General features: G+C 42.8%; 1 protein-coding gene and 1 pseudogene across 1 annotated transcript; both read right to left on the bottom strand.

Annotated features, from left to right (window-relative positions):
* Nucleotides 1-135: 135 nt before the first annotated feature.
* Nucleotides 136-1,548, bottom strand: LOC139423520 (lysozyme G-like; annotated as a pseudogene).
* Nucleotides 1,549-5,697: 4,149 nt separating this feature from the next.
* LOC139424621 (zinc finger protein Aiolos-like) lies at nucleotides 5,698-18,255 on the bottom strand. Its single transcript, XM_071176634.1, has 8 exons — nucleotides 18,165-18,255; nucleotides 17,376-17,440; nucleotides 17,014-17,172; nucleotides 11,302-11,673; nucleotides 10,708-10,875; nucleotides 9,810-9,926; nucleotides 8,776-8,895; nucleotides 5,698-7,063 (listed from the first exon to the last, which is right to left on the bottom strand). The coding sequence occupies exons 2-8, from the start codon at nucleotides 17,431-17,433 to the stop codon at nucleotides 6,396-6,398; spliced, it is 1,662 nt and encodes a 553-aa protein (XP_071032735.1). The 5' UTR covers nucleotides 17,434-17,440; nucleotides 18,165-18,255; the 3' UTR covers nucleotides 5,698-6,395.
* Nucleotides 18,256-18,383: the final 128 nt, after the last annotated feature.

The following is an 18,383-nucleotide window of genomic DNA, read 5'->3' as shown; positions in this document are numbered from 1 at the left end:
GTTAGAGATGAATGCATAAACATGTGAAAAATACAATACAATATAATAATGTCTGTAATAGCCTATTATAACTCTTGTTTATGAACATAAAATTAAATTGTAATCCAACGTTTTAATAGGAGTTTACAGCAGACCTCAAAAACAAAGGATGTAATTCTCTTTCCTTGGAATGACAGACTGACAGTCAGCCTGTGAGACTTTTAATAGCCATGTTTTTTTCAAATATTGAGCTCTGGCAACAACATCATTGGCATAATTCCCTCCAGTGGTTTTAGCGTCCACCTGCTCATATGAGGAGATGCTGCCAGCCCCCATATTGTAGGCTGCCAACGCCCATGAAGAACATAAACACAATAGGTTGAACATAAACACAATAGGTTAAACATAAACACAATAGGTTGAACATAATCACAATAGGTTAAACATAAACACAATAGGTTGAACATAAACACAATAGGTTAAACATAAACACAATAGGTTGAACATAAACACAATAGATTAAACATAAACACAATAGGTTGAACCTAAACACAATAGGTTAAACATAAACACAATAGGTTGAACATAAACACAATAGGTTAAACATAAACACAATAGGTTAAACATAAACACAATAGGTTAGTAGCTGCGTACGCTACTACAACATGTATGATTCATCAGCTCAATCCAGGAGTGAGTCAGTCAATACATTTCAGCTACTGCTCCTTGGTCCAGTGAGGCTACTTCTTTTCTCGACATCTGAATAGGAGCCGAACAACATCTGTGTGCCTTTGGTCGATATGTTCCCGACTGTCCCATGCCCCCCCCCCCCCCCTTTTGGACTGTGGCAGCGCTTGTCAACCTCGCAAAATAACCGAGATCTCCAATGGAATTGTAGATCCAATCGATGGAACTGTAGATTCTGTAGACTCATAGTGTATTGTAGAATGTTCATCAAACAATAGTGGGGCGGCAGCGTAGCCTAGTGGTCCGAGCGGTGGACTAGTTAACCGAAAGGTTGTAAGATTGAATCCCCGAGCTGACACGGTACAAATCTGTCGTTCTGCAACAAGGTACAAATCTGTCGTCCCTGAACAAGGCAGTTCACCCACTGTTCCTAGGCCGACATTGAAAATAATAATTTGTTCTTAACTGACTTGCCGAGTTAAATAAAGGTAAAATAAAAAAAACAAATCATTCCACATTAGACATGACCTCCTGGGAAGCAGTTGCACAGTGGGTAAACAAATGTTTGAAATTGAACAACCAGATTATAATAATGGGTGTAAAAATGACGTCTCTACAGCCTGCACATAATCATGATTGTAATTATGTCATTTCAACCCCTGATCCAGAGTCTCACATTCATTCTCAAAGGCTTATATTACCTGCATTAGCCCATGGGCATTTCCATTGTCAACCTGAGCGATTGACCAGTCCTGTCCCACCCCTGGACTCTCTAGAGACGATACCACGAGGACAGCTGGGTCCACTCCATACCTTTGCCTGCACTGGTGATACGGCCCTTGTACTTGTCCACCTAGGGCCAATCACGCTCTGCCATTTCATGAGATGCTGACACGCCTTGATGATTCATTGCAAAGAAAAATAAGAATGTTATTACCATTCTGTGTTTGCTTTTCTATGAAATTGAATTTTTAGATTAATGAATATGTGACATGGTTTAGGTCTTGCCCAGGAATAAGCCAAAAGCGTGCTAATTAACTGCCAAGCCCCACCCATAATTGCAACAAGACATAACCATGTCACATATAGACTAGCAGTATTGATTATTTGTGTGTACTGAATTTATACATACAATACCAGTCCAAAGTTTGGACACACCTACTCATTCCAGGGTCTTTCTTTATTTTGGCTATTTTCCACATTGTCGAATAATAGTGAAGACACCAAAACCATGAAATTACGCATATGGAATCATGTAGTAACCAAAAAAGTGTAAAACAAATCAAAATAGATGTTATATTTGAGATTCTTCAAAGTAGCCACCCTTTGCCTTGATGACAGCTTTGCACACTCTTGGCATTCTTTCAACCAGATTCATGAGGTAGTCACCTGGAATGCATTTCAATTAACGTGTGTCTTGTTAAAAGTTAATTTGTGGAATTTCTTTCCTTATTAAATTCATGTGTTTGAGCCAATCAGTTGTGTTGTGACAAGGTAGCGGTGGTCTAGAGAAGATAGCCCAATTTGGTAAGTCCATTCTATGGCAAGAACAGCTTTAATAAGCAAAGGGAAATGACAGTCCATCATTATTTTAAGACACGAAGGTCAGTAAATCTGGAAAATATCAAGAACTTTTAAAGTTTCTTCAAGTGCAGTCGCAAAAACCATCAAGCGCTATAATGAAACTGGCTCTTATGAGGCCTGCCACAGGAATTGAAGACCCAGAGGTACCTCTGCTGCAGAGGATAAGTTCATTAGAGTTAACTGCACCTCAGATTGCAGCCCAAATAAATTTTTTCACAGAGTTCAACTAACAGACACATCTCAACATGAACTGTTCAGAGGAGACTGCGTGAATCAGGCCTTCATGGTTGAATTGACGCAAAGAAACCACTACTAAAGGACACCAATAAGAAGAAGAGACTTGCTTGGGCCAAGAAACACGAGCAATGGACATTAGACCAGTGGAAATCTGACCTTTGGTCTGGTGACCGGTTCCAACCGCCGTGTCTTTGTGAGACGCAGAGTAGGTGAACGGATGATCTCCGCATGTGTGGTTCCCACTGTGAAGCATGGAGGAGGAGGTGTGGGGGTGCTTTACTGGTGACACAGTCTGTGATTTATTTAGAATTCAAGGCACACTTAACCAGCATGGCTACCACACCATTCTGCAGTGATACGCCACCCCATCTGGTTTGCTCTTAGTGGGACTATCATTTGTTTTTCAACAGGACAATAACCCAAAACACACCTCCAGGCTGTGTAAGAGCTATTTGACCAAGGGGAGTGATGGAGTGCTGACTCAGATTTTTATTATTCTTTTTTAAATTCAACCTTTATTTAACAAGGCAAGTCAGTTAAGAACAAAACCTTATTTACAATGACGGCCTACACCGGTCAAACCCGGACGACGCTGGGCCAATTGTGCGCCGCCCTATGGGACTCCCAATCACGGCCTGGTTGTGATACAGCCTGGATTCAAACCATAGGGACGCCACTAGCACTGAGATGCAGGACCTTAGACCATTGCACCACTCGGGATATGACCTGGCCTCCACAATCACCCGACCTCAATCCAATTGAAATGGTTTGTGGATGAGTTGGACAGCAGAGTGGAGTAAATGCAGCCAACAAGTGCTCAGCATTTGTGGGAACTCCATCCAGATAGTTGGAAAAGCATTCCTCATTAAGCTGGTTGAGAGAATGCCAAGAGTGTGCAAAGCTGTCATCAAGGCAAAGGGGGGCTACTTTGAAGAATATCAAATATAAAATATACTTTTTTTGTGTTATTTCATACTTTTGATGTCTTCACTATTATTCTACAATGTAGAAAATAGTAAAAATAAAGAAAAACCCTTGAATGAGTAGGTGTGTCCAAACCTTTAACTGGTATTGTGTATATATAATAGTTGTCAGAAACCACATACCACTGGAACGTTCCCCGTCAGGATTTGCTGTTGCGCATGAGGCACCAGTAGTGTCAATTCTCCCAATTTGTGTAATCATCAATCAAAGCAATTTCTTGGACGCAGATAAGTTATACCTTGATTTAGTCAGTAGATGTCACTGCGAGCCCTATTCCATTGTGCATCATATGTTCTCCATGGTCAATTTATTACTTCTGTCTCTCAGAGGAGGCTGTTGGCACCTTAATTGGGGAGGACGGGCTTGTGGTAATGGCTGGAGCGGAATCAGTGGAATGGTATCAAACACATCAAACACATTTGCTCTGTTTCCCAGGCAATATTATGAGCAGTTCTCCTCTCAGCAGCCTCCACTGCTGTCTGTGTAAGTCAATTGCTGCCGGGTAAACTTGTTTTAAACTTGTGTAAGACAGGGAATGTTACAGGGACACTTGGGCAGATAGAGAAAGTTAGACAAAGGACTGGGTCATCAAACGAGGGAAGAAACAATGACTGGATGTATGCTTTTCTACCATTGACACCCGCCCCACCTCTCTACCCTTCTTTACTCCCCTTTCAACCTATAGGAGTCAGTTCTGTTGTTTTGTATTACCGTTTACTCTCAACATTGACAAATATCTATTTTGCATCATTGTTTTTAATGCAGAGACATACAGACCTGTCATCTTTACAACAAACAACCTGATAAATATATCTGGGCATATTCATTGAGAGCACAGCCTGCTTTATAAGTAACAAGTCTCTTCACTCAACTCCTCACAGAGAGAGAGAGAGAGAGAGAGAGAGAGAGAGAGAGAGAGAGAGAGAGAGAGAGAGAGAGAAAGGGGAAGTGAGTGCTGATGGAAAGGACAGATAAAGAGATGTCAGCAGCTGGATGAGATGAGAATCACACCTGTTCTGGTGGTCTGACGCCGGCTTGAGCAGTGAGTCGTGACTGACTGTGTCCCTGGTCTGTCTGACATGTGACTGGCTCGTCAACGCATTGCCTGCTTACTGTTACTGATAAGACTAGCTATATGTACATATCTACCTCAATGACCTCGTTCGTACCCCTGCACAACGACTCGGTACTGGTACCCCGTGTAAATAGCCAAGTTATCATTACTTATTGTGTATTTACTCCTTGTGTTATTATTTTTTTCTCTCTGCGTTGTTGGGAAAGCCCTAAGTAAGCATTTCACTGTTAGTCTACACCTGTTGTTATGAGGTATGTGAGTTGACCCTAAGGTTACTGATGTGACTGACTGATACTCTCAGGTGAAGGTGGACAGAAGCAGTTTCGATTGGTTTGAGGATTTCTTATCTGGATTGGGGTAGGCAAGTTCTCTCCTAAGGGACCTTCTGCACTTTAGGAATTGCTTATTGTGTGCCAGACTTCTAGTTTCATATTAAGTGGAACTGAAGACATGTACTGTAGCAGGAGAACAAGACTATTGACTGGGTGACGAACCACAATAGTGGCCTACCTTTGGCCACCAGAGGGCGTCTTCGAGTAAAAACAAAAGCAGAATGAAATCTATCAGCCCCAGCCTCCGGGTTGGACAATGGATCTCAAAATCCCATAATGTGATTGGAACTTTCTCCCAAATCAAATCAAGTGTGTTTTTACATTTTGCTCTGACCGGCCATATCTTTAGCCAACTTTTATATGCAAGCACAGTTCCCCATTATAATCACACTGTATGTACATAAAATACAGCCTAAACCTTGGTATTAATGAAAAATGAATCAAGCGGAAATCAATTATAAGTCCTACTATCAATCCTACATGCTCTTTATTAATGATTGTCTATTTGTGCAATAATGTCCCCTCTATGGGACAGACATGCTTCAGCAGAGCCACAGAACATGTCTACAGAGCAGTCTCTCACAGCAAGTCTTCATAGCAACAGTTTGACTTTGAGGAGTTGTGAAGAGGGGAGTGTACTGTGAAGTGCTGCCTTTCTTTGAAGCTGTGAACTTCTCAAACTACAGCCTAAAACGAGACACATGAACTTTGAGATCATAAGGATCTGTTTTAGTCTGTATTAAGAAGATGCTCTTTCGCTGCGGTGGCTCTTGCTGTTTCTTTCACAAGGTACACAGTCCACACAATGACCAGATTAGCTTGAATGAACTAGTTTTTATTTTTGAACCTCAGTACAGTTTACAAGGAAAACAAAATGTACAGCAGAGTCTGTCAGTCAGCTTACAGTGAACGTAAAATGTACTCAGTACTATGTCCTACTGCTACTGCTGTACATACAGAGGATATTTGGACACACTGTAGTATATCCCAACCTAAAAGCAGCAGGCACGGCAAAGGTAATGCCAAATATTGACTGCCAATTACCCCCTTTATATTGACACTTCTGTTGAATAGTCACCAAAAATAAAATGAACACATATATATTTCTGTAGAAAAGTTATTCTGCGGCTTAGTGAAGTAGAATAAAATGTAGTCCCACATAAAACATAGATAGAAAAATAACTATTGATCAAATGATTATCTTTCAGATAATCCTGATTTCTTTTACTTTTGACACTGTTATTTGTCATAAATAAACGTTGGCACTTGAGTCAAGCATGATTATCCTCTATAAAACATTTTAAATGCTACTTTTCCTTGTGTGTGTGTGTGTGTGTGTGGTAATACTGGTGCTAATTAAAAACAAAAAGGAAAGTCCCTGAGATTATTTTTGTGTGTATGTAATGTTTGTACACAATTCATGTGTGTAAGTGTATAAATGTGTATGCATTATTCCGTTTAGGAGTCTGACTACATGTATGGGTGTATGTGTGTGTTCACGTGCAAATGTGTCTATACTACTTCAACTCCAGGCGGTGCTCGCCGCGCGCAATGTGTGAGGAGAACTCATAGCGGTCCCGGCTGCGGTGGCCACATACATTGCACTCCAGTGGGTCACGGAAGCCGTGGCAGCCCATGTGGATGGTGAACATGACGTAGTCCAGAAACCACACCCTGCAGTGACCGCAGGGGTACACCGCCCCCGCTCCTGTACCTACCCCAACCCCTACCTCCCCCTCGCTCCTTACCACCCTCAGAGCCTCTATGGGGGGCATGGGGAGCGCGTGAGCCTGGCTATGGGGGCGTGGGAGGCTGTTGTGGGGACTGGGCCCCAGCAGGTGCCCCAGGCTGTAGATGAGAGGCTGGGAGAGCTGGGCCCGATCGGTTTGGAGTGTGTCCATGCTAGGGTGGCCCTGGCTGGGCCGGGGCAGGTAGGCGAGACCAGTGCTCTGCTGCTGCTCCAGCTTGTGACCATTGGTGAGGGCCAGGGGGCTCATGTCAGCGCGGCTCAGGGGGATGGGGTAGGCCCTGTGGGGGTAGGCAGAGTCAGGGTCCTGGCCTGTGTAGAGGGGCTGGTGGCTGTGGTGGTTCTCGGATCCTGGGGAGGTGAGCGGAGGGTCCATGACGTCAGAGCGGTGGATCAGCTCCCTGTTGAAGCTCAGGTCCAGACACACGCCGTTGTCCCCTGGATCACCCACACAGAGAGAGACACCTCAGCATTCACTCACTCAGCACTGTGCAGGTGGGGCCACTAACCCAGAGCCAAAAATACATAAACTGTATATCTCTGTCTACCACACACATATATCTCTATATAAATGGCTCTGCAGTAACCATTTTGCTCTCAGAAAAGAGCCAGAGACGTGCAGTGGAGAGGGAGCCACAAGATAGCCACCTCCACTAACCATAAGGAGCATCAGCAGCAAAGGAGCAAGCTTGGTCACACTTGAAGATAAAAAGCACATTTTGTACAATTGAAATCTTGATAGCTCGTGCAATGGAGAACTAGCAGGCAGCCGCTGACCCTGTAGATAAACGAGCTTCCTACCACAGAACGAACACTAAGAGGGCGTGACAGAACAAGAGATCTGTGTCCCAAACGTCACCCTGTTCTATACAATGCACAATGGAATAGGGCGCCATTTGGTGAACTACAGGGAATAGGGTGCCATTTGGGACTCAGACACAGAGATGAGGAGGAGACGAAGAGGCCTCTCAGTCTCCACGGCTGCAGCTGCTGTTCCACCACAAGAGGAGACGGAGGCATCTGCTCACGTTTCGCGCTCTCGTCTGTTTTTCAACCCTGTGGTCGAACACACCACCTTTCTTTTCCTCCTGTGGTCGTTATATTGCAAGATTTCAGTTCATTTGTCAGGGTGATGGGTGACAGGAGGATCTCTTTAGGCCAGACAGCTTTGCTGTTTCTTTGCAGCGCCTCGAATTCTGAAACGAAACACTCCATGATAAGCGGAGACGCTTGACAAGAAAGTGTGACCTGGGTATTGGAAATGGGTACAACGCCTTAGGGTTTGGGAAGTCAACGTGATGACAAATCACTCATTTACTGAAACGGACGGTTTTCAAACACTCAGCAGTAGTAGTAGTAGTGCAGAAGTTTCAATGAAGCACTACGACTTGGATGTTTATACTCGTCCGTTTGTGTGTGAGAGTGTTCCAGTGTGCAAAAGGCACATCTCCCACGATTGCTTCATGTTATTGGCATTCTATTCCTATGCGTGGTTAACCATACCCACCTAACATATACATGAGGCAGGGAAATTAGGGCAGTGGTTTACCACCCTATGGCGCGGTGCAGCAGATGAGGCTGGCGTTCTGCCCAGAATTCCTGCTTGGGCAAGCAGAGCAAGGGGGGGACAGGAGAACTGCATAGATAGAGAGACAGATAGACAGAGAGCGAAAAAGACAGACAGACAGACATGTAGCTTAGACAGACAACAATATGACACACTTTAAAAAATATATATATATCATGAAAACGTACATTTGTTTTAATTAAGTGCAACTGACAGTAAACACGAATACGATAACAGCAGCAGCAGCAGCAAGTAGCAAGGGGTCAGATTATAGTAAAAACCTGACAGGTGCAGCAATGAAGCCAGTAATCAGAGACCCATTACACACAGACATACAATTGATCCACTTGCTATTGAATTGACAAATTAGCAAATTCTCAAAAGAATAAGCAACCAGCAGTCTAGTCACAAAGGAATCATCAAATCGAAAATTGCAATTCCTCATTTTGTTTGAATGACTACATCTACAGCAACAACAAAAACATCTGCAGTTTTCACCGCCTACACACTCACCCATACCTAGTTAACCCTACCAAGGTGACAGCCTGCAAGACAGTTGAGGAATGAGTCAGACTGGTCTTACCAGTGAACTTCTGTGGCATAGAGCTCTTGCGTTTGGCCACGTTGCTCGCCAATCTGTCCAGTAGCAGAGCGCGCTCCGTGCCCATGTGAGTAGTCCTGGACACGTGGGCGTCCTCACCGGCTGAGAGACCCACACACACAGAGACACAGAGAGAGAGAGAGAGAGAGAAAGAGAGAGAGGTTTCTTAGCAGTACAGAGGTACAGCAAGGACAGAGTGTGTGCTTTCTGTCCGCTGTGCTGCAACTGTCTACTGCCTCGAGCATTTGAGGTTGTGAAATGATCTTTTTCTTTTACAGAACTAACAAACAAAATGACTTTAAAATGAAACTCGCCCTCAGAGGAACCAATAAAACAGTGAGCGCAGCCAAGATAACAAAGCCCGTGACCTCACTTCCTGGTGTTTTGCCTCATCGACTAGTGAGACCTGCAGGAGGAAGACCGCAAGGTCGAGGATGTGCTTCCACACCACACGCTATCTATCTGCCGTACTTACGACATTCAACCGACCACAAAACAACTAGGTATTTAATATTTCGCAACCATCCTGAATGTCCACCATGGCTGGCAAACAGACTTCTGGGGTGGGGGGGGGGGGGGGTGCAGTCAGAACAGGACACCGAGACGTTTGTCCTACATCTCTTCTGACTGACTTCCCCTCTGGTGTCCTTACAACACAACGTCTCCCACCGCAACAGCCACAACCTATTTAGCTGTAATGGTGGGGCAACTTACGACCATGAACTAGATGGAATGAAGCTACACAACTCTGCAGCCAGCAAATGTGTATGTGTGTATGTGTGCACAAATGTGTATGTGTGTATGCACAAATGTGTGAGTAGACAACAGAATGTGCACACATCTGCGTGTGAGTGCCTGCGAATGTTGTATGTGTGTATGTGTGTGTGTGTGTGTGATTGCATGAGCAAAGTGTGTATGTGTGTATGTCTAAAGTGCATTTGTGTAAGTGTGTATGTGTGTGTCTGAAGTGTGTGTGTGTAACTGAGGGTAGGGAGGAGTGTTCCAGGGCCTCTCACCTCTCTCAGCGTTGCCTTTGTTCTGGATGTACACATGGCACCTCTCTCGGTGCTCTTCAAGGGAGCTGCGCTGCTTGTAACTGCGACCGCAGTGGTTGCACTTGTAGGGCTTCTCTACTGTGAGAAAAGAGTTTCAGTTAAAACTACAAACTCCCACTTCAAACCATCATACCCTTTGCTTACTGAGGCTGTTGTTAAATAATGGGGCAACTGCGATCTCTGCAAGAACCTCCCTTTATTTTTTGAGGTTGTATTTCACTCCCTTTTTCTCACCAATTTCGATCTGGTCTCATCGCTGCAACTCCCCAACGGGCTCGGGAGGCGAAGGTCGAGGCACGCGTTCTCCGAAACATGACCCGCCAAACCACGCTCCTGAACACCTGCCAGCTTAACCCGGAAGCCAGCCGCACCAATGCGTCAGAGGAAACACTGTTCACCTGATGACCGGGGTCAACCTGCAGGCACTCGACCCGTCACTGTAAGTCGCTAGAGCGCAATGAGCCAAGTAAAGCCCCACCGGTCAAACCATCCCCTAACCCGGACGACGCTGGGCCAATTGTGCGCAGTCCTATGGGACTCTCGGACACGGCCCAGTTGGGGCACAGCCCGGGAAATGAACCCGGGTATGCGCCACTCGGGAGGCCTCAAGAACCTCCTTTAAATGAACGTCACTGACAGCCCCAACATGATATCAACGTATATCTAAATAACTGTGTGCAGACAGGTTATAGGTACTTACGTGTGTGTGTGTGTGTGTTTGCATGTGTACGCATATATTTTGTGCACGTGTGTAAGTAAGTGCGAACAGGTGGAAAATACCTGAGTTTGTGTTATTATGAGATGCATGTGTGGTTATACATATGTAAACGCAGGTGGCACACAGATGGTGGATAGGTACTTGAGTGAGTGCGCAGGTGTCCGCTGAGGGCGTCTCGTCTGCGGCAGGCGTAGCTGCACATCGGGCACTTGAAGGGCTTCTCCCCGGAGTGCAGTTTGATGTGGCGAAGCAGGTTTCCCTTCTGGGTGAAGGAGGCGCCACACTGGCTGCAGTGGAACGGACGTTCACCTGGGTGTAGGGAAAAACAGAGGGATCCCACGCCATGGAGAAACTCGGGTCAACACCGCCAAGACTTACTGATACAGTAGTTATGTAGCGCATAGTTGAGCTACTGTGGTACGTGAACTCGTATGTATTACTCTGTAGTACTGTGACTGAATAGGAGTTAACACTTGGTTTGTTATAAAGCAGACAGTTGAGTGAAGTGTGCTTGCTGTGTTATAGCAGATGTTGAAATGGCATTTTATCAGTGCTAGGGCAAGTATTGCAGAGTGCATGTAAAGTTAAATGTGTCCATTCAGAGTGTGACGCACGAGTCACTGTACATATTGAAACACAAATCTTTTAATCAAACACCTTGATCTACTGAGTTTATAAAAATAAAAAAAACATTATTTAAGGTCAGGGTTGGTTTGGCTGTGTTACTCTGCTCACCGGTGTGGCTTCGCTTGTGCACGAGCAGCACATTGATGCTGACGCAGGACAGGCCACAGATGTCACAGTTGAGCTTGCCTGCTGCCTGGCTGCGGGGTTCTGCTGCGTACGATGAGGAGTCAGTGTGGGCGTCCTGCGGGCCTGTGCTCTCATACTTTACATAATCTGCCAGAGACAGGTCCTGTGGTTCGTTAAGGGTTTCTCCCTCTTCCTCCCCTTCCCCCTCCCCTTCGTCTTCCTCATCCCTTTCCTTCTCCTCCTCTTCCTCTTCTTCATAAAGGTAATTGTCTCGTTCACCTTCTTCTTCACTCTTGGGGTACTGATCGTCATTGTCGTCATACTCTTCATTCTCAGTTTTCACAGGAACCCCATCTAGGAAGGAGGGGAGAGAAAGAGAGGGTTAAATATATTTCTCTCCTTGGTTATTTGACTTCATGAGCACCTAGGGCAAATTGAAACTAGTTATGGCTGGTCTATGGTGGTAAAACAACATTAAAGAAATCAGTATTTTTTGCTTTTTGACTAGTCTTATTTTAGCTGACCGGTTTCATAAACAGACTGACTGACTTTAAAGGGGCAATCAGCAGTTGCTCCATCCATTTTTGGACTTATAAGTTAATTATATGTACCCATAGATTCTTGAAGAATATAACTTATAAATGCCTCATGAGCTTAATTCAACTGTCGTAGCCCATCAGAGCCCAAAATATATGCTTGTTTTACTCCAATGTTTGTAAACAAAGAACATGTAAACAAACCCTATATAGCCTCAAAACATGGTTAAAACTATAATTTTGATCTCATAGATGGTCAATCCTTGCATCCATAGCTCTCCCGATGAATTTGAGAGTGATTACATTTCTCCAGTCCCATCCCTCGGCTTTTTACCGAACCAGTGGTGGGGAGCTGGCTTTGTTATTGTTTCTACTGCCGATTGCCACTTTAAGCCCCAAAAGTTAGTATTTTGTTCACTGCCAGTGTGCGAAGAGAAAAATGCCGGTCTATGTTGTAAAACCTATCTAATGAATCTACATGCAGTTTTCTGCAAATATGGACATAAATAGCTTCCCAGCTAACACAGCATTCTGAGAACCCGATGATTCAGAGAGCTTGGTGAGAGCGTGGTTGTTCTATGATTATTTTGCACACAACCTTCCCACAACTTTCCGGGAATGGTGCAGGATAGTTGCTAGGCTTTGGAATATTCTCAGCACATTTAGAACTTGACAAAAAAAAAACATTATTTTCTTGGTGTTTCATTACCTTAACAGAATGTTTTCTAAATGTTCAAACATGGTTACATTTTATTTCACTGTTAGTAATGTTCTAGGAACGTTCTCCAAATGGTTTGACATTGGGAATGTTCTCAAATTGTTGAGAGAATGTTAAGAAACTTAAGAAACAACTTTCTTCTTCAGGAATTTCATTACTTCAATATAACGTTTCCTACAGGTTTCCTCGTGGTTCCATTTAAAGTAATGTTCTCAAATTGTTCCAAGAACATTAAGAAACAATGTTCTTCTGTGGGAATTTCAGTATGTCAGCAATTACGTTTCCTACAAGTTTCCTCATGGTTCTATTGAAAAGACATGTTCTCAAATTGTTCCGAGAACCAAAATGTTGTAATGTTCAGAGAAGGTTCTAAGAATGTCATTTAAAAACATACAACTTTCCATAAAAAACACAAGAACACTTTCGTAACGTTCAGAGATGTACATTTACATTCCGCCCTCAGCATCAACAAAACTCTCTCTAAACTCTACCTTGTTAATGGTGTTCAGGTGTGTTGGCCGTGCCCACTAATTGGCCACACCTGATCTTAATGAGTGCTTGCATGGTATGCTAGCTCCATCCTGGTGGCGCAGTGGACTAATTCCATGGTTAGAGAACAGAAGATTATTGGTTCAAATCTTCACTGATGGTGTGTCACAATAAAAAATAAAGGTGTTTGCATAAGTACTGCTTCATAAGGAAATGGATTTTCATGTGTCTTATCTGTGCTTGGATTTCAAAAAAGTTAACCCACAATAAGATAGCAGTGTTATTAAGTGTTATTGAAACATTCAGGTGAAAGGTTTAAGGAAGTTATTAAAAAGCCTCCAAATAACCTATCATTTCAATTCTCAGAGCTTTCATAAAACCTCCCAGGAAAACTTTCAAGGAACCAGAGTAAAACATTCTCATAACCTCCCTGCAACTTAAAAATAAAACATTCTCATAGCATTTAAAAAACTTTCAGTTTTACCAGTCAGGAAACATATGGCTTCGTTCCCACAACCAATGTGAAACTGAAAATATACAGTACAAGTCAAAAATTTGGACAAATCTACTCATTCAAGGGTTTTTCTTATTTGTTTTAACCATTTTCTACGTTGTAGAATAATAGTGAAGACATCAAAACTATGAAATAACACATTTAGAATCATGTAGTGACCAATTTTTTTTTAAACAAATCAAAATATATTTTTTATTCTTCAAATTAACCATGACAACTTTGCACACTCTTGGCATTCTCTCAACCAGCTTCACCTGGAATGCTTATCCAACAGTCTTGAACGAGTTCCCACATATGCTGAGCACTTGTTGGCTGCTTTTCCTTCACTCTGCGGTCCAACTCATCCCAAACCATCTCAAATGGGTTGAGGCCGGGTGATTGTGGAGGCCAGGTTATCTGATGCAGCACTCCATCATTCTCCTTCTTGGACAAATATCCCTTGCACAGCCTGGAGGTGTGTTTTGGGTCATTGTCCTGTTGAAAAACAAATGATAGTCCCACTAAGCGCAAACAAGATGGGATGTCGTATTGCTACAAAATGCTGTGGTAGCCATGTTGGTTAAGCGTGCCTTAAATTATAAATAAATCACTGACAGTGTCACCATCACACCACCTCCTCCATGCTTCACGGTGGGAACCACACATCATCCATTCATATACCCTGCGTCTCACAAAGGCACGGCGGTTGGAACCAAAAATCTCAAATTTGGACTCATCAGACCAAAGGACAGGCTCCCACCGGTCTGATGTCCATTGATCTTGTTTCTTGGCCCAAGCAAGTCTCTTCTTATTATTGGTATCCTTTAGTAGTGGTTTCTTTGCAGCAATAAGACCATTAAGGCCTGAATCACGCAGTCTCTTCTGAACAGTTGATGTTGAGATGTGTCTGTTACATGAACTCTTTTTGGGCTGCTGTTAACTCTAATGAACGTATGCTCTGCAGCAGAAGTAACTCTGGGTCTTCCTTTCCTGTGGCGGTCCTCATGAGGGACAGTTTCATCATAGCACTTGATGGTTTTTGTGACTGCACTTGAAGAAACTTTCAAAGTTCTTGAAATGTTCCGCATTGACTGACCTTTGTGTCTTAAATTAATGATGGACTGTTTGCTTATTTGAGCTGTTCTTGCCATAATATGGACTTTGTCTTTTACCACCCCTACCTTGTCACAACACAACTGATGTGCTCAAACGTATTAAGAAGGAAAGAAATTCCACAAATGAACTTTTAACAAGGCACAGCTGTTAATTGAAATGCATACCAGGTGACTACCTCATGAAGCTGGTTGAGAGAATGCCAAGACTGTGCAACGCTGTCATCAAGGCAAAAGGTGGCTACCTTGAAGAATTTGTTTAACACTTTTTTGGTTACTACATGATTCCATATGTGTTATTGCATAGTTTTGATGTCTTCACTATTATTCTACAATGTAGGAAATAGTAAAATAAAGAAAAATCCTTGAATGAGTAGGTGTGTCCAAACTTTTGACTGGTACTGTACATTTCCACAACTTCCAAAGCACCAAATATGCTAGCTGGGTTAGCAGAGCTCCACGGGGCCAATCATCAGACAGAAACTTGTACAAGGTTTTGTGATAAACGCCACATCTCCACTTCTACATTTGTATTTACGCTTAGAATATTGTATAATATTGACACCAGCCCGTCTCCTAGTTTTGTTAGGCGAATTTAGGACAAGGCAGACTGCCAGAGAAAGATTTAGGAGATGTTTTTCGTAGATAACAGCAAGGCATTTCCTTTCAATGCTCAGAAACCAGAACCAGGGCAGGGACAAAGCGGCATAGAGAAACCTCTCAGTCAACGTTGAAGAAAAGAAAACAACAGCCACGCTTCATCTTCTTCTGGTCGTACAGATTGAGAGCATAGCCCTCCCCATAAGTGTAGCATTGCCTTTTCAAGTTAGAAGTGTATACCCCAAACCACGCAAGTGTGCAACCCAAGTCCTTAAAAGTGCATAACTTATATAGGGCTGGGTGCTATATTGTGAATACCTACATACCGGTATGGATTTATCAAATACCATATTTAAAGATGTTTTTCATACAGTGCTAAATAACTTAAAAGTTCAACAAATGGACTACTTCACTGTCAGTATTGTCCTAGTTTGATCACGAATAAAAACCAGAATTTGTTGCCATTCTAGGGTCATGTCCTACTTCTAAAACATCTTTGGAACTTGTATTGTTCAGAAACATACAATTCTGTCAAATGTCGCCATACCATCAAAAATGAGAAAAATATAGTGAAATGATATTTGGGCCATATCGCCAAGCCCCACACCAATAAGTCCTGCAAGAGTAGGCCTACACCCCAAGCATTGCAAGTTTAAGACCCAAACCCTGCAAGTGTGCACCTCATACCATACAAGTAAATCCCAAGCCCTGCAGTTGTATTGGCTATCCCCTAAGTCCTACAGTCTATATATCCTACAACTGCACCTGTGTACACGTCAAGTCCTGGGCTCTGGCCTGCAATGCCTGTCCCTGCTGAGAGTCAACCAACCGCTGTCGAGACTCAAGTTATATTCCATCCAGAAACCACATTGTGGTCTCAGCGGTGGCTGATGCTCTTCCTTGTCATGAAAAGCGCTCAGAGGTGCGATGGAAACAGAGAGAGGCCCCATATAGAGTCCAGGGCCTGAGCGCAGTGAACCGCAGGGCGCGCTTCAGTAGAAATTCAGAGCTACAGGGTTACACCCCGACTGTGTAGCTGTGGCAAAATACTAAAATAAGGAAGCGCATGGCCTCCAGTAGTAGCTCCAGCAGACTTACACCACACCGGTAACACTTTATTTAAGGGGCCATAATAAACCATTTATAAGGCATTTAAAAACAGTTTTTATTCACCATTTTATTTATCATTACTCCCACATCTGTAAATGTTAGTAAGTTAGTTATTCACACATGTATATATATATTTCCTTAAACATCCTGTGTTGTGTGCCGATTATTTTGCCATGTACTGCAGGAATGTCTACCAATGGCATGCCCGTCTTTTTGTGAGATATTACACTGCTCACCTAAAACATGTATAAAGTACACATAAAGTATCAATTGTGCTCACTTTAGATTAGGGACTGCAAATAAAACGCATGTATATTTATGATTAGTAATGATTCATAAATGGTTTATAAATGTGGAAGTAATGATTAATAAATGCCTTATAAATTGTTTTTTTTACAGACCCTTAAAATAAAGTGTTACCAGCAACTCCTCTAACTCAGGTTGTAAAATGGAGTCAATGACTGGTTAACACTTTGGTGGTCTTGGGCGTCTGACCTCCTTTGTTCACAGCCTCTGTTAAGCCCAATGGCTTGTGCATTTCATCCCATTGGTCAGTTGAGTATTGAACACAAGTGGGTAAACTAGTCAATACAGCATGGTTTTGGGACAATGTTCTCATCAACACGTGTTTTGTACCTGTAATTCCCTCGTTTCCTGTGTGTTCTGAGCACTCCATTCCACTCTCTGAGGTCTTCCCTGGGGCCTCCTCTTCCTCTCCTTGTCTCTCCCCTGCCCCTTCTCCTCTCTCCTCCTCCTCTGCCTGTGGCATCTCATCTGTCACGGCGCTGCTAACGTCTGTGAAGAGACCATCGCCATCTTAGTCTTTAATACCGAGCCTAACATACATCTCAAACCGTTTGCGTTTTTTTTGGGGCATCATTTTTTTTTTTGTAAGTCAATTTATGACGATTGCACTGTGCACAACATCATTTTTGCAACAATAAAGATGATTAGCCTAAATTAGGGTGAAAGTTCTACGTTGAAAAAAGCTGTCATACCCATCGTTTCATCTTGTGATGACTTGAGCTCTTGTTTTTCCTCTGTGTTCATCTTCATTGATTCTCTGTGGAAATAAAAACACAAAAGAGGCAGTGTGCCAAATAACCCATTACTGCAAAAGTTAACATGAACCTCAGAAAGCACTAAATCGGTTATTATATGCTAAATAATATTGATTTCATTTGGCATATTTCCATGGAATTAGTGACTTTTCGTGCAATAAGCCACTAAGTAGGGCATACGCAATGCAATATGTATATAAATAAATAAAAAAATCATGAAAATAACCATGAAAACGACTAAATAAATGTGTGGTAAATTGTTCGTGCATGGTCCATTGCTCAACCCTAGCAGTTCATTCAAATGAAGAAGAAAAAATATGACGATCACTGAACATGCATTTCCTGCCAAGATGATGCAAATAGAAAACTGTGAAAGAGACAATTCTACACTTCTACAGCAATGTAGCCATACAATTCTCCAGCATATTATTTTATTTTTCAACAGAAAAGACACCCTGCCATTGAGGTAGTTCATTGATTTGACAAAGTTAAGTCCTATTTCTTACAGCACACATAGGTTTTTTCCTGCTTAAAACAATATAAAACTCTCATTATCACAATACTTTTTGAATTATAGCTAAATGCACCTATTTTAATGTGAACTATTCCGTTTTTTTCTATACAGTAGGCTTATCTTCCTATTCCCATTTCACATTCCTGTTAAAAATATATTTAACTCGGGGAGGACAACAGCAGTTTTCATAATCTCTTTTTAAAACGTCTCACCTGTAATGTGTGTATCTCCCCCCTGATACTGAAGCGCTCACGTCCAGTTTTAAATTCACCTGTCTCTCCCGCCGTTCAGATTCCCTTCTCCGCCACTGGATCGCCTCGCGTTATGGATAAGCCAAAGTTGACGTCATACGCTAAACTTTGGAGACCGTCTTAAAGGAACAGGCGACGGATTTTTTTGTTGTTGCCTAAACGAAGTGATGGAAATACTTT

Source organism: Oncorhynchus clarkii, chromosome 13 (genome assembly GCF_045791955.1).
Source record: "Oncorhynchus clarkii lewisi isolate Uvic-CL-2024 chromosome 13, UVic_Ocla_1.0, whole genome shotgun sequence".
NCBI classification, from domain to species: Eukaryota; Metazoa; Chordata; class Actinopteri; order Salmoniformes; family Salmonidae; genus Oncorhynchus; species Oncorhynchus clarkii.
Note: the sequence above shows the minus strand (reverse complement) of the source record. Positions and strands in the feature narration are given on the sequence as shown.